Source organism: Falco peregrinus, chromosome 6 (genome assembly GCF_023634155.1).
Source record: "Falco peregrinus isolate bFalPer1 chromosome 6, bFalPer1.pri, whole genome shotgun sequence".
Taxonomy (NCBI): Eukaryota; Metazoa; Chordata; class Aves; order Falconiformes; family Falconidae; genus Falco; species Falco peregrinus.
In genome coordinates, this window is record NC_073726.1 from 59701860 (window position 1) to 59715316 (window position 13457).

General features: G+C 44.6%; 1 protein-coding gene across 11 annotated transcripts in view; it reads left to right on the forward strand.

Annotated features, from left to right (window-relative positions):
- RBFOX2 (RNA binding fox-1 homolog 2) overlaps positions 1 to 13457 on the forward strand; it is a 174311-nt gene that overhangs the window by 110386 nt on the left and 50468 nt on the right. For all 11 annotated transcript variants that reach the window (XM_055807842.1, XM_055807845.1, XM_055807838.1 and 8 more), the window contains 2 exons: positions 1984 to 2208; positions 12772 to 12918. In XM_055807842.1, coding sequence (XP_055663817.1) covers positions 1984 to 2208; positions 12772 to 12918 — 372 coding nt within the window. The remainder of the gene's footprint in view (positions 1 to 1983; positions 2209 to 12771; positions 12919 to 13457) is intronic.

A 13457-nucleotide genomic window follows, 5' to 3' on the forward strand; every position in this document is an offset into this window, starting at 1 on the left:
AGGTTGAGTCAGAAGCTCCTTGCTTTGAAGCTGAGAATGGCAATGAGTGAGCAGAAATGGAAGACTGCTGGAGCTTCCCTCCTTTTTGGGGGGACTCGACCCCACCCCCCACCCCCCAGATTTCAGAAAATGTGCTGTGTGTGAGAAACCTCCGCAGAGCTTGCTGGCATGCGATGCGGGGCTGCAGCTGCTTGGGGGAGTGCGAGCGAGGAACCGAGCACTGGCTGTGGCTGGCATGCTTGCCTGGTTTTCTTTCTCAGATAAAGGCGCGGAGTTTTGTGTTTCTGCAGGCAGCAAGGCTTTGCAGTGGCTGGATTTTAGTTAATGAAACTGTCCATCGTTCAGCACGGGCCAAGGCTGCAGTTCAGCTCCGCTAAGTGGTATTGAATGCCCTTCCCTCTCCTTCTCCCCAGCTGCGGGAGCATGTGGCCACGTGGCCCCAGGGGAGGCAGACCAGCTAGACCCAATGTCAGAGCAGATTTGGGATTCAGCCAGTGTCTGAATGACCTGGTGCTGGCTGGAGGTGCACTGCATTTATCATTGTTTCCTTCGCCCAGAAGGGAACGCTGCAGGTAGGCTGATAAAGGGACTGAAAGGTTTGTCCAGCTTCACTGGAGGTCCGTCAGCCCCTGCACACTCTCTGCTGAAAGGCTACTTGATAATTCCCACTGTGCCTTTCCTATCCGCGGGATAAGGTCTGCTTCACTTTGACTCCATTGATTTAAGCATGCTGGTGTCAGAACAGGCTCAAGCACCCCCAGGCTTTGTGGGGGAGGACCCAGGGCTGGAACAGCAGCCAAAATTTAAAATCAGGATTAGTCTGTTGACACACACATAAATCAAACAGCCCTCCTATCATAAATCTTTTCTGTGGATTTTTTTTTTTCTGCTGCGGTGGTGGAAGCAGTAGGAGCAGTGCAGCAGCCTGGTCTTCCCAGGGTTGGGCTTCAATGTCAAGGCTGTTCTCCTTTGCCCCAGGTGGCTGAATGCAGCTCCCTGCTTCCCCCTTGGTGAGATCCAGGCAGGTCTGCATCCTTTTGTGTTTGCTTCTGGTGGTTTTCAGACATGGTGGGGTAGCATTTTTATTATCTTTTGGGGATATCTTTTGCCTAGCCAGCTGCCTGTTTCTGAGTCATCTGGTTGGTGTCAACTACATCTAAGGCAGTGCTAAAAACTGCTAAAATGTCCACTGTCCTAGCACTGAGGTCCTGTGGGATGCCCTAAGCTTAGGGGGGGAGTGGGTAATTAATGCCTTGTGTGATGGTAGTGATGCTCAAGACTGGGAGAGAGTGAGTGTGCTCCAGGCTTGTGGTCTCAGCTCGGTTCCTCACAGCTCCTCGGTGCCTTCTGTACAGCTAGAAAGAAGCAATTGGGATATTCCAGCAACTGATGCCTGCACCCATGCTCTGTACACAGTGCTGCCAGAGCACGGGAGGGGGCTGCTGCACAGGTGGGTTTTAAAAAGCGTACTTCTTTTCTGTTACTTCTAACACAGCAGAGAAGTGCGCTCTGAACCAACAACGTGTGTGCTTGCGTGCAGAGCCGTGAGGGTCAGGCTGGAAGAGGTAGACCCAGATATGATACTTTAAGGGATATTAAAGAACCCTGCTCTTCTACCTTTGGTTCCTTCTCCGTTCTAATGTTTCAGTGCCTCTTCTGCCTTCTAAAATAATGCCTTACTGTGCGTAAAGCCTTGTGTGCAATTACAGGGGTATGCAGTTTGCAAGCCTCATAATTCGTTCTCTGTATACCATCTGGTAGTCAGAATGTTGCCCAAAAAAGATGAAGAAAACAGTGTCATGGCTCAGAGGAGTGAGGCATGCTCCTCTTGATAGCAAAGAGAATAAAGACTGTGCAGTATTACGGTGGTGGTGGGTGGGATTTTCACATGAACACGTGTGTGCTTGTATATCATTTCTCAGGCCGATGTTTTGATCTGTCTTCTGTAGTATAAAGCTGTCTTCTCCTTTTTGTTTTCTTTAGGGTAACCAGGAGCCAGCAGCAACTCCTGATGCAATGGTGCAGCCATTCACCACAATCCCATTTCCGCCACCCCCACAGAACGGGATTCCCACAGAGTATGGGGTGCCACACACTCAGGACTATGCAGGCCAGACCAGCGAGCACAATCTGACGCTCTACGGAAGCACGCAACCGCATGGAGAGCAGAGCACGAACACGGCCAGCACGCAGAACGGATCTCTTGCAGTAAGTGCAAAAGGGTGCAGAGCCAGAAGAGCAGCAAAGTGCTTTGGGGAAAAGCAGCCATCGATTAGATTGCTGTCTGTTTCTTAAGTATGCAGCAAATCTGCAGTGGACTTGAAAAGGAAAGAATTATAAGCAAATAGTAGCTTTTGACCTTCTGTTACTAGGTTCCTGTCTTTCCCCTTGTGCTTGTTCCCCTCATGTATTGGTGTCTGCAAAGAGCAGTAGCACTTGGGATCGTGGTGGCATTGTCCCAGGGCAGTTCTTTACAAAAGTGTTAATTACTTTGTGTTAATTGGTGGACAGTTCAAATGAATGTGATGGAGACAAATTCTAGAAGGTTGACAGTGCAAAGGATTAAGGTGAGTGCATGCATTGTAGGTGTAATCTCAATGTGGTTTTGTTTTCAGGAAGCTAGCAGAGTAGAAAAATACTTTTCTTTGACTTTCTAAATATGGTAGGGAGCATCGTGGGGCAAAGATAGGAGAGGACCTGTCAACTACTGGACATCCATTTGCCAAACAAAGATTTTTACCTTCTTATATTTTTTTACTTTCTTCTTCTTATGGCCTGGGATTGGCACTGGGCAACATGCTGGCAGATTATCCCAGGAAAAGCTTTATCCACCCCTTAAGCCACTTGTTAAGACTTAACTTCCTAATAAAGAGCCTTATGGTGAGAGCCTTCGTTGCTCAGGGGCGGATTTAATCTGTTAATGCTTTCAGTTTTACTTGTAGTTGGGCGTTTGGCTCATAGAGATTATTTTTCCCCCCCTCTAAGTACTGACTGAATTCACTGCCAACGATTGGAAGAACTGATAGTGCCAGCTTGAGTGTGTATGGTTCCCAGTGTGTGCCTCTGCTTTTTCTGCAGTGGGCAGTGGCTGCATGGTTGACAACCACCGGTTATGACTTTTGTAAGATATCTTTGAGTTCATGTTGGGAGCACCACAACTTCAGCATCTTGAAGAAGAAAAAGACTACAGATCCTGTAAAGTACATTAATAAGTCTGTAAAAGGAACTTCAGGTGCCTTACTTGGCAAACACAAATGTAGATGAGGAGATCAGGCTGGGAATAAAACCTACAGCTGGTGCGGTGTGCAGAAATGCAAGTTGTCATTTTAGTGCAAGATCGTCCAGTGTCGTTCCAACCCATAAGATCTGGGTTGCCCATCTCCAGCAAACAGCTATCTTGAGAACTGTTGGTTTGTTGGGAAAGCTGGAAATGGGAAATAAAACAGGGCAGTGATTTTCCCCGTGTATTTTAGCTGTTTCCATCCTTGCCCAGAGCTTAAGAGTGTTCCTTTTTAATGGAACCGATGTAAGCCTTGACCTTGGATGTAAACTTTTGCCAGCCCTCCTGCTCTTCTTCCATATTAGGAGCCATCCCTGTGGTGCTGCAGGGCCAGGCTCTGTGTTTTGTCAACTAATGCCGGCTCCTTGGAGCCCACAGCTTGCGAGGAGGCTGGCTAGCTTGTGGGGAGGGACTGGGAGCCCATCTGTGCTGGAGGGAGCGTTGCTGGGAGACTGCTGGGAGGCAGCAGTGTTGCCAGGAAGCTGCAGAGGGAGCCTGACTGGCAGGGGTTATCTGAGAAACAGGCTGGATAACACCTAAGGCTTGTACTGGCTGTTGGGAACAGGTGGGCATGTCTGGCCTGACCATTTGACATGGTTAAAGATGTGCGAGCTGAGCATGCAGAGTCAGGCTTTGCAGACCGCAGCTTGCTGGGAGAGGGTAAGGGCGCAGATGAGCAAGTTGCTGCTGCTGCTATGGTTGGGATGATCAAACCCAGAGCATCCAGATGGTGGCACATGAAGAAATCCAGGGGGAGGGGGAAGGCACCTCGGCCAAGGGCCTTTCACATGCCAGACTTTCACAGGCGCAGGTCTTGGATTTTCTGACTCCCTTTGTCTTTCTGTCTAGGACTTCTTCTGTATGAAGTTATTTTGATTCTGTGGGCTGCCTTGGGATGTAATTGCTTGTAACTTTTTTTTCTTCTCAGTGTACTGATTAATGGTGTAGGAACTAGGGGAAGGAAGAAGACTCAGTAGTTACTCGGGCTCAAGCATGCTATTAAAATACAGCAGAATGGGTCTGTTATTAGCTGTAGTTGTTCAAGGTGAAATGTCAAGCATCTTGTCCATCACACGCTGGTGTTGCTTGTTTGATACACATGTTCAGTCCATGTGGACTAGACTGCTACGCTTTAATCCATCTTTTCCTTTCACTGTTTTGTTGTCTTGCTCAAACAACTTTAATAGAGCAAAAAGTTGTCGCAGGTGATGTATGATCCTTCCCTCCCATTATGTGACTGACAAGTGCAGCTGCCATCACGTGTGTGAAGGTGATACTCCAGACCGAACAGCCGGTGGATTTTTTAGCTGCTGACTCGAAGCCTGTGCTCCTGTGGGATGGTTCAGGAATTCCTTCAGTCAGACGGATAAGGTCTCTCCTTGCTTTTAAGAACAAGGCCTGTTCTTGGTCCAGTTGGGAGGATAGAGAGAGGTATGAAAGGTGTGCTTAGGCTGGTAGCCTTTAGGATAACTGCAGAAGTAACAGAGAATCTGGTTATCTGGTTGGTAAGAAAGATGTTATGCAGCAATGTAATGGGGTCTAATACAGGGTCCCTAACACATTGAGTGGGAGCATCTTTTCATAAAAACTTGGCAGATTGTGGTAGACAAGTCAGATTGAATGATTTGGGATTAATGGTGGTGTCTGTGTTTGTAGACATTGGTCTGGAAGCCTGAGGTCAAACATCAGCAGTGAACTTAAGTAAAAAAAAAACAAACAACCAAAACAAAACAAAAAAAACCCCAAAACCTGAAGTCAAAGTCCATGCCTTCCTATGCAGTCTAAAAGCCCTGAGCAAAGGGGAATGACTAGTTGGTGTCATCAGCTAAGGATGAGCTTGGTTCTAGAAGTCTGAGTGTAGTGGAAAGCATTCAAAGCTCTCAAAGCAAGGGCATGGAAAAGAAATTGGCACAATAGGTGGTGTAATACAAAGAGCTTAATATTTTGGAATCTTTTTTTATTTTCGGATCAAGTCTCATCTGCGGGGCTTTGTTTCTTGCCTGGCATGTGGGTCTCCCAGCCTTCATCTCCAAGCATCTGTCCTTTCTCTTTGATACTGTCCCAAAGCACAGCTGAAAGACCTGGATTAAAAATAGGCTGAGGTACCAGACCATATTTGGCCTACTTGGTCTGCCTGTTGTAGCCTGTCTCTTAAACTGTTGACGCTCTGCATTTCACTTTTTATGGTGCTGGGTCGCCTGGTTTCTTTCCCCTTCCCCCTTCTTGGTTTACATTAGTGCTCTTATCCCTAATGGAGACACCCAGCACAGATAGCTGCAAGTGGAGATGCTAATTAGGCTGCAATACCTCTGGCAGCTGATCTGATCTGAAGATTTCACTGCTGTCAGAAAGGAGAGCTCTGGCTCCAAGCACTAACTCCCGCTCCTGTTTACTGGCTCTGGCATTCCTTAACATGAGCTACTTTAATTCACTGACCTGGCAGAAGGCTGTCCAGTTCTTTTGCTGGGTTAATGAATTAGAGCAGCTCTTGGAAGGATCCAGCAAATGCTGTTGTTGCAAGGTAAGCGTATGGAGTGCATGGCCAGAAGCAGAGAGCAACTGTCAGTTCTCTGCATCTCCTGGTACTCTACCTGCAGAGGGAAGATTAATCATCCGCTGAACTAAAAAAGCTTGCTTGATAGTAAATGCAATGAACTTAATACTCTGAGCTGATTATTCAACTCGTTTCTCTTGTTAATGTCAGAGGGAAGAATTTGTGTGTCTGTATAAATTATGGAATGCAGCTGGAGGTATGGAAGTAGAGGAATAAGTTTATGTAAATTACTTTGTGTGAAAATGGCAGGTGCTGTCGCCTTGGTGTTATGTTGTCAATGAACCAATATAAAGCATTATTTAATTACAGAGCATCATGTATCTTGGCCTCTGGATGAGCTGTACTGAAACATATTCAGCTGATCTGCTATATCACAAAGGGATATTGCCTTTCTGATTTCTTAAAGAAGATGCTTCTGTGGTGGGGAACCCTTATGTGTTGTGTTCAGAAGTGAGTAGGGAAGCTGCTCGATAATCTGGCTGTGCCCCACACATCCAGCGAGGGTTTGGAAAGAAGGGAGCCAACAGCACCAAGGGTTCCTCAACTGACTTTTGTAACACATGGGTGACGTTATAATGATGACTTCCCCTTAGATATTTTTTGCATAGTCTGAGATTGCAGAATTTTTCTCTGTAATTATTTTTCATCACTTCAGTAATTAAAGCAATTGTTCGTGTGAAGTATTTCAGGTGAGGAACATGTTTAATGAATATCCTCACTTATCTTTTGATACTGCTGAGCAGGTAAACACAAGGAAGAGCTAGTTTCAAGTAAGTAGCTAGCGCTGATTGGCCACCTCAGCCTGGAAATTGCTGTCTTGAGGTAGCAAACTGACATTTAACATCAGGAATTTGCTTTGAGTATGAAACAGATTATTTTATGATTTTGAGTATGAGGCAGATTATTGTCAGCACTTGCAGACTTGTCTAGTGAGGCAGATTTAAAAATGATTTTGAAAGAGAAATAGGAAATAAATCAACAAATGTCATTATGTTAGAGTATACAGCTGTGGTACTTCTAGATCTGCTGTAACCTTTGAGACATACGCAGAAGTAGCACAGGGAAGGCTAATAGTGGTGATGAAAGGGATGTAGCAGGTTCTTTATGAGAAGAAATGAAATCTTCACTTAAGAAAAGACCTGACAGGAATGAAGGCATATGATGAGTACATAGAATATTGAATGGTATGGGAAATAAAATAGGGAACTTTCCCATTTTCATTTACTAGAATGCACTCGGGGAAATAATTGGGTGCCATGTATGGGGAAAAAAAGTTTTTGTTTCTTGTTTTTTTTCCACAAAATGAGGAATTTAGCATTGGAACTCTTGTCCACAGGATGCTGTGGAAGTCAAGACATCAACTGGCTAAGTTTGCTGGAGGCTGTGCTAGAGAAATATCATGGAACATTTGCCCTGTTCATATGTTCTTCCACAGATGCCACAGATTTGGCTGCTGTCAGAAAGAAGATAGTGTATTGGATGGATTTGTTTGTCACTGTGTGGCTGTTGTTCTGCCACTGTCAATGGAGCAGTCCAGGGGTGACCACTAGATTGGGAAGTCTTGCTGCCTCCTTCACCATGTCAGGGCATCCCTGTATTTGGAGGAATGAGCTGGAACTGCTCACAAAGGGTTTGACGTTTTGCCCAGAAGAGCAGGCCCTTCAGGGGGCTTCATTTCACCACTTTATTGAAAGAAAAAAAGGGGGAAGAAAAAAAGTAAAAAACCCACCAAAGGATCCTGTGAAAAAATACTGCTCAGGAAAACAATCATAAATATCGCTACATGCAGAACGTTACCTGACACATCAGAGATGTCTTTGCTGTGCAGGGTAGGTAGCAAAGCTTCCTATGTGCTTTCATATGTTTGGTTTGTGTTCTGACTTCAGGTGGTTCTATCCTCATTTAGTGAGGAAAGTGAACAAAATGACTTAAGCTTCAGTATGTCTGAAAACTGGTAACCAGCAATCAGAAAAAATACGCACTAGATTAATCTGACTATATTGAAAATAGTTAAAAGCCCTAGTAGAAGTTATTTGGTACCTCCTTAGCAGGTTTTTTTTGTCTGGTTTTTGGCATATGAAGGGCTTGGACACATTGTGAATTGTGCCTGTAGTATAGCCCAGGTTGTGTTTTTGGTTTTGTGGGGTTTTTTTTTTTTTTTTTTTGCTATAACACTGCTGGTATCTCTGAAAAATAAGTGTATGGATAGAGCTCTGAAACTATATTTACTACTGTTGAAAAGTGATTATTAGCCCTGTGGTCTTCTGTCTACTAAACAAATGTTGGTTAAGCAGCAGAGGTTCCTGTGCTCTTTACTCTTGGATGTGTAGGATCTTAGTCCTACTCTGGTAGACTCTGGTGGGGCAGGAGAGGGGGTTTGTGTCTAGTGCCTAACTCTTCATTCATTTTTCCATGGAACCTGCTTAGTGGATATCTGTTCATTGGTGGTTGGCAGGCTGTTTTGACTTGGGTTCTTCGCTAGAAGTTGCAGAGATCTTCCCACATCTGCACTCTCCTTTGTGGTGGGAAGATTGCCTTCTGCCAGTCATAGCTTTCAGTCCTTGCCTCTACACAGTTCCTCGAGCTCTTGATTGACAACAAACAAGGTCTTTTTCTTTCCCCTTTTTTTTTTTTTTTTTTTTCTCCAAACCAAGACTGGTCTAGAAGCAGTGGAGCGAGCGTGGTCTGTCTCCCACATTTTGTAAGCCACCCAAGTCTCCTGTTAAATATAGTTATTGGTTACAGTTTGTATTTTGTAAATATTTTGTTTGCAATGATTTATGACTCTTAACCTCCTCATTATGATTCACAACATTCTGGACTGACTGCTTCCTGGAGGAGAGGACATGGGGGGATGTTTTTTGCTTTTCTATAACTTGGACCTGAAGCAGTTCCAGTTCTAGAAGCAAGTGGGAGATGGAAACAGAATGTGCTGGGTATTAATAGTCTCTGTGGTGACCTGTCACATTAGTGTTTGGCTCGTCAGGAAGGTAGCCCTCTGCCTGGCCATCCTGTCTGGCCATACAGATGGAGACCTGCTTAGAGCTCAGGTGGCACTGGAGCCCCTGTCTCCCTCCCTCCAAGGAGAAATCCTTAGCTTTACTTGTTCACCAGCTGCTTTAGGACAGGAGGCTAGTCTGGAGGTGGGAAGATGATTGTAGAGCTGTCCCCAGACCCTTCAGAACACCCTTGTGTTACCAGCTGTCCTTCTCCCCTTTTACATGCATACATGCACATGTATACATCCATGCTTCTCTTTGCAGTTGACTTCTTGCTTAGGGTTTCCTTGCTGCTGGTGGGTGTAAGGGAGGACCCGGCATGGGGGCACAGGCAGCAAATAGTTAAAAGTGAATCACATAGTGCACGTGTCCTGAGCTCTGATGCATTTCTCAGTGACCTTGAACAGAGCTCAAAGCTTGCATGTGCAGGCACGAATGACATTATCTCCTGCATAAGTATATGCTATGCAGACTATGCTGAGGAGGTGAGGTGGATCCAATACTGCTTCTAAACGTGGTATCTTTGCCGCAGCATGTCTCTGTGTTGCCTGATGACAAGTATTAAGTCCTAGGGAACATGTATTAGCTCCCTTCTGAGCTGAATTGCCGCCTGTAGCAAAGGGAGAGGGCTGGCTTTTTGCTGTGAAGTGTTGACATGAGGCCAGAGGGAAGGAGCTGAAACTTGGTGTGGGGAAGGACTGAGGGTGGAGAGTGGGCACTCGGTGAAATGCAGGCTTTTATCATCTGGCTTGGTCAGGGTAGCACTGTTGCCAGTCTCCATTATGTGCTGCCTGAGAACAGGCTCCAGGCCCTTCCTTTCATCTCTTTCCTAATGAATTAAGGCAAGGAATAACTATAACAGGGGAAAGGAAAAAAAAAAAAAAGCAAGCAAGATCTGAGGAGACTATTTCTTTCATTTACGTTGTAGCTGAATGTGTGGCAGTAGACAGATGTATTGAGCTAATGTTATAGTAGCTGAAAGTTCAAATCTTACCTTAGGGCCATGGACAATAGAAATGAGGGAGCTACAGTATCCAGAGAAAAAAGGTATTTAATGTTAAACTACTGCTGAAAAATAAGGGTATGTGAAAGCCTGAAAAGCATTTGGGGACTCTTATGTAGTCAAAAGGGTGAGAGTGGACTGAGATCCCGTGTTCCTTCTATTATTTCTCATCTTTGAAGCATTTGTCTTACTGTACACATCTCACGTGTTACAAAATGACTCCTGTGTGGCAGCAGCAGTCTGCCATATGCAGAAACAGCTGTGAGTGTTTTTGAGCAGGCCACTGTACATGATGCATCACACCCTTGGTAAGAAAGGAGTTCCGCCCTCTGCCTGCAAATGAATGGATGGGAGAGGAGTGCAAACGACCTCCCTGGCTTCCGCCCCTGTGGAAGCTGCAGATCCAGTCCTGTGCAACCTATATTTGAATTTAAAGACTAAAACATTTTTGTCATCACTGTTCAGAGTCTGTGCCTTTCCTCATTCACACTGCAGAAGATGCACTAGTGTATATGTTTGAGGTTGCACCTGTGTGCGTGGGTGTTTGCTCGCTTGCCAATTCCATGCATAGCCATAGAAAACATTGTATGTGACAAATTGCACTAGCAGGGCTCCGAAATGGATTGTAGAGATCCCTTTTAGCAGAAGTGTTGATGATTTTAGGGAGTTATTTTGCAGCACTCACAGGTGTTGTGTACAGTGGTGATGGATAGGCTACTCCTATGTCTTGTCCTTCTTGGACAGATTTGCCCTGAGGAGCAAAGGACTTTGATGGAGTCATAAAAATAAACTACCAGATAGCATGGTGTGATTTAATCACAAGCCAGCTGCATTGATTCTTCCCCTAGGGTGCACTCTCTGTACATTTGGAGATGCATTTTGTCATAGGGGTGAGGGTAGGAGAAGAAGGGAGCTTGGAGAGGAGGAGGCAGCTTTTTAGATACGATAAAATGGAGGTTTCTGAGGTGGTTCATGAAAATTTGATGTTTGAGGGATGGATGAGTTTTAGCCAAATAAAAATGTTTATTCCTGCTAGGCTTCTCCTGAGACTTGCACAGCTCTGGAAAGTAGAGGTACTTGCAGGGCAGTATCTCTATGAAGGAAGAATCTTCATTCTTACTACCACAGCTTAATTTATATTGACCAGATCAAACATATTTTGTGCTGCTGGTGCAGCCCTACTAAAATAAAATTGAAAGCTGCCACCGCTTCACTCAGCGTGACAAGATCCCAGTACTAACTGTTTGGTTCTAAAGCACTGAGACAAGAGCAAGCAATGTGCAAGTTCAAGGTCATGTCCGTAAGAGACATTTCTGGCCAAAAGCTCTCTTAAGACTAAACTGGCAACATTATCTGTGAAGAGGTGCTGCTTTCCAAATATTTGTGAACTGTTGTGTATTGAATGAGATGCAGAGCAGTCTAGCAAGTCCAATCAGTGGCTGGGGCATCAGTGTGGGCAGCTCCCCTGAGGTTTTTTTTTTTTTTCTTTGGTACATAAACTGTGTATGAAAAAACAGGGAGGGATTAAAAAAACCCCAAAGCAACCAACAACAAACCCCAAAGCAGAATAAAACCAACCAATTTTACTCTTAAACCTTTATTTTTAAGGCCTGCATGTATTCTTAAAGGTGCCTAAAGGCTGGCCCTGACGATTACGGGGTCCGTGCTTTCTCGTAGAACTTCTTTTCACTTGATGGGTTAAAGAAGTAGTCAGGTTGGTATCTAAAGAAATGAAGTGACACTTCAAAGTGCGTCACACAGGTGGTCAAAGCGTGATTCCTAGGAGGCTGAGGTAAGCAGCAAGAGACTGGGTGGGTGGGTGCTCTTTGAATACCTCAGCCTGTCAGTGTTTGCTCTTGGAAAGGGACAGAGCAATACACTCAACCAAATTATAGTCTACTTTGTTCTGTAGTTCTGTGGTTTTGAGGTCATATTTCTGAGTAAAGTATGAAAAATACCACTTTCTCATGAAGCCATTTTGCACAGGGGTCTTGCCTTTATATTTGATGCTGTGCTCAGATTTCACCAGTTCTTAGCATAAGCCAAACACAAGTGGCTGAGGTTCTGTTCCTTTCTTTTCTGCCCATCATCTCCACGGGGATGTTAGGCCTCTCCTCTGGCACACTGGTCTCCATTATTCCTCTGCCTTCTTGCTGTACTTTTTCTGTGCACAAGCACCCCTGGCCCACCCCTTTATCTGGCTTTGCTGTACCAGTCAGTGCTTGGAAACGATGGAACAAATACCCTCGTTTTAGCTGCAGAATTGGTAGCAGAAAGTAACACCTGGAGTTTTTATAAGTCCTGTGGTGGTAATGACTGTTTCCTGTCCCTGGTCTGACCTTTCAATGTAGGAGAAAGGCTAATTAAAGACATCCATAAGCTGTTCGTATATGGATTTTACCATTTAATTATAGAACTTCTTTTGGGGTAATGTTTGTCTGAAAGGAGCTTGACAGAGCAGATGCCGTTTTGCCTGGGGATGCATTTCTGGTATTGGCCCAGTGAAGAGCTGCCACTTCAGCTGTGGGATTTTGATGATTTCATGAACATCCTGCCACATGAGATTGGAGTGGTGGTACAACCTCCTGGCTTCAGGATATGAAAGATCCGCCTCTTCATTAGAGCTTTCATATGGTGGCAGCTGAAGTGAGGAAGAACAGGTGAAGAGAGAGAAGCAATTTAAGAAAACCAAAGGCAAATCTACTAAGCTAAAAAGCTGATATGAGGGGAGGGAGGCTGAGATCTCATTACTGTTTACTCATGGAAAAGGAGGGGAAGAACAACAGATCAATTATTAAGCATTACTAGCTTTATCAAAATAATTGTCAAGTGCTAGATTGCAGGTGTAGTACTAATACCTAAAAAGGGATGCACAAAGCATGTGAAAGGAATTTGTGTGGTATCCGTGCACACACTTTTGTTTTTCTGATTTCAGCAGACAGAAGGAGGGGCACAGACAGATGGACAGCAATCACAGACACAGAGCAGTGAGAATACTGAGAGCAAATCCACTCCAAAACGACTTCATGTGTCTAACATTCCCTTCCGCTTTCGAGATCCTGACCTTCGGCAGATGTTTGGGGTAAGTTATCAGTGCCTTTTAAGGCATGGCAGATTCTCCCTCCCCACAGGTGGGACATGTGGTGCTGGTATATTCATGTGAACAAAAAGCCCTTCCCCCTCAATTTAGTCAGCATGCTGTAAAATATTTGCAGGACTTAAGACAATTGGTAGCGTTTACCTCGGCTGGTAAATACACATGAAAACTGTAACTGTTCATATCAAGATGTTCAGTGTAACCTAACAATTGATTTGGAAAAAAAAAACCCAAAATGAAACTTCACATTATTTCCCAGTAGAGACTAGATTTAAACATTGATTTAATATATCCCTTGCAAAGCACTGTTTTTCAGTTGCTTAGAAACTTGTTGAAATATTTATGTCTTTCCTCATGATCCACTTTGGTGATGAAAAATTGCTGCAAGGAATTGGCCAACTAGCAATTGCACGTGGAAAAGCTAGTGCAAGTCAGATGGTATTTTACATTGTGTATGATACACATTCTGTTTCTTTTGACCAAATAGTTTGTCTTAGCTAATCTTTGTACGCTGTTCATCATTC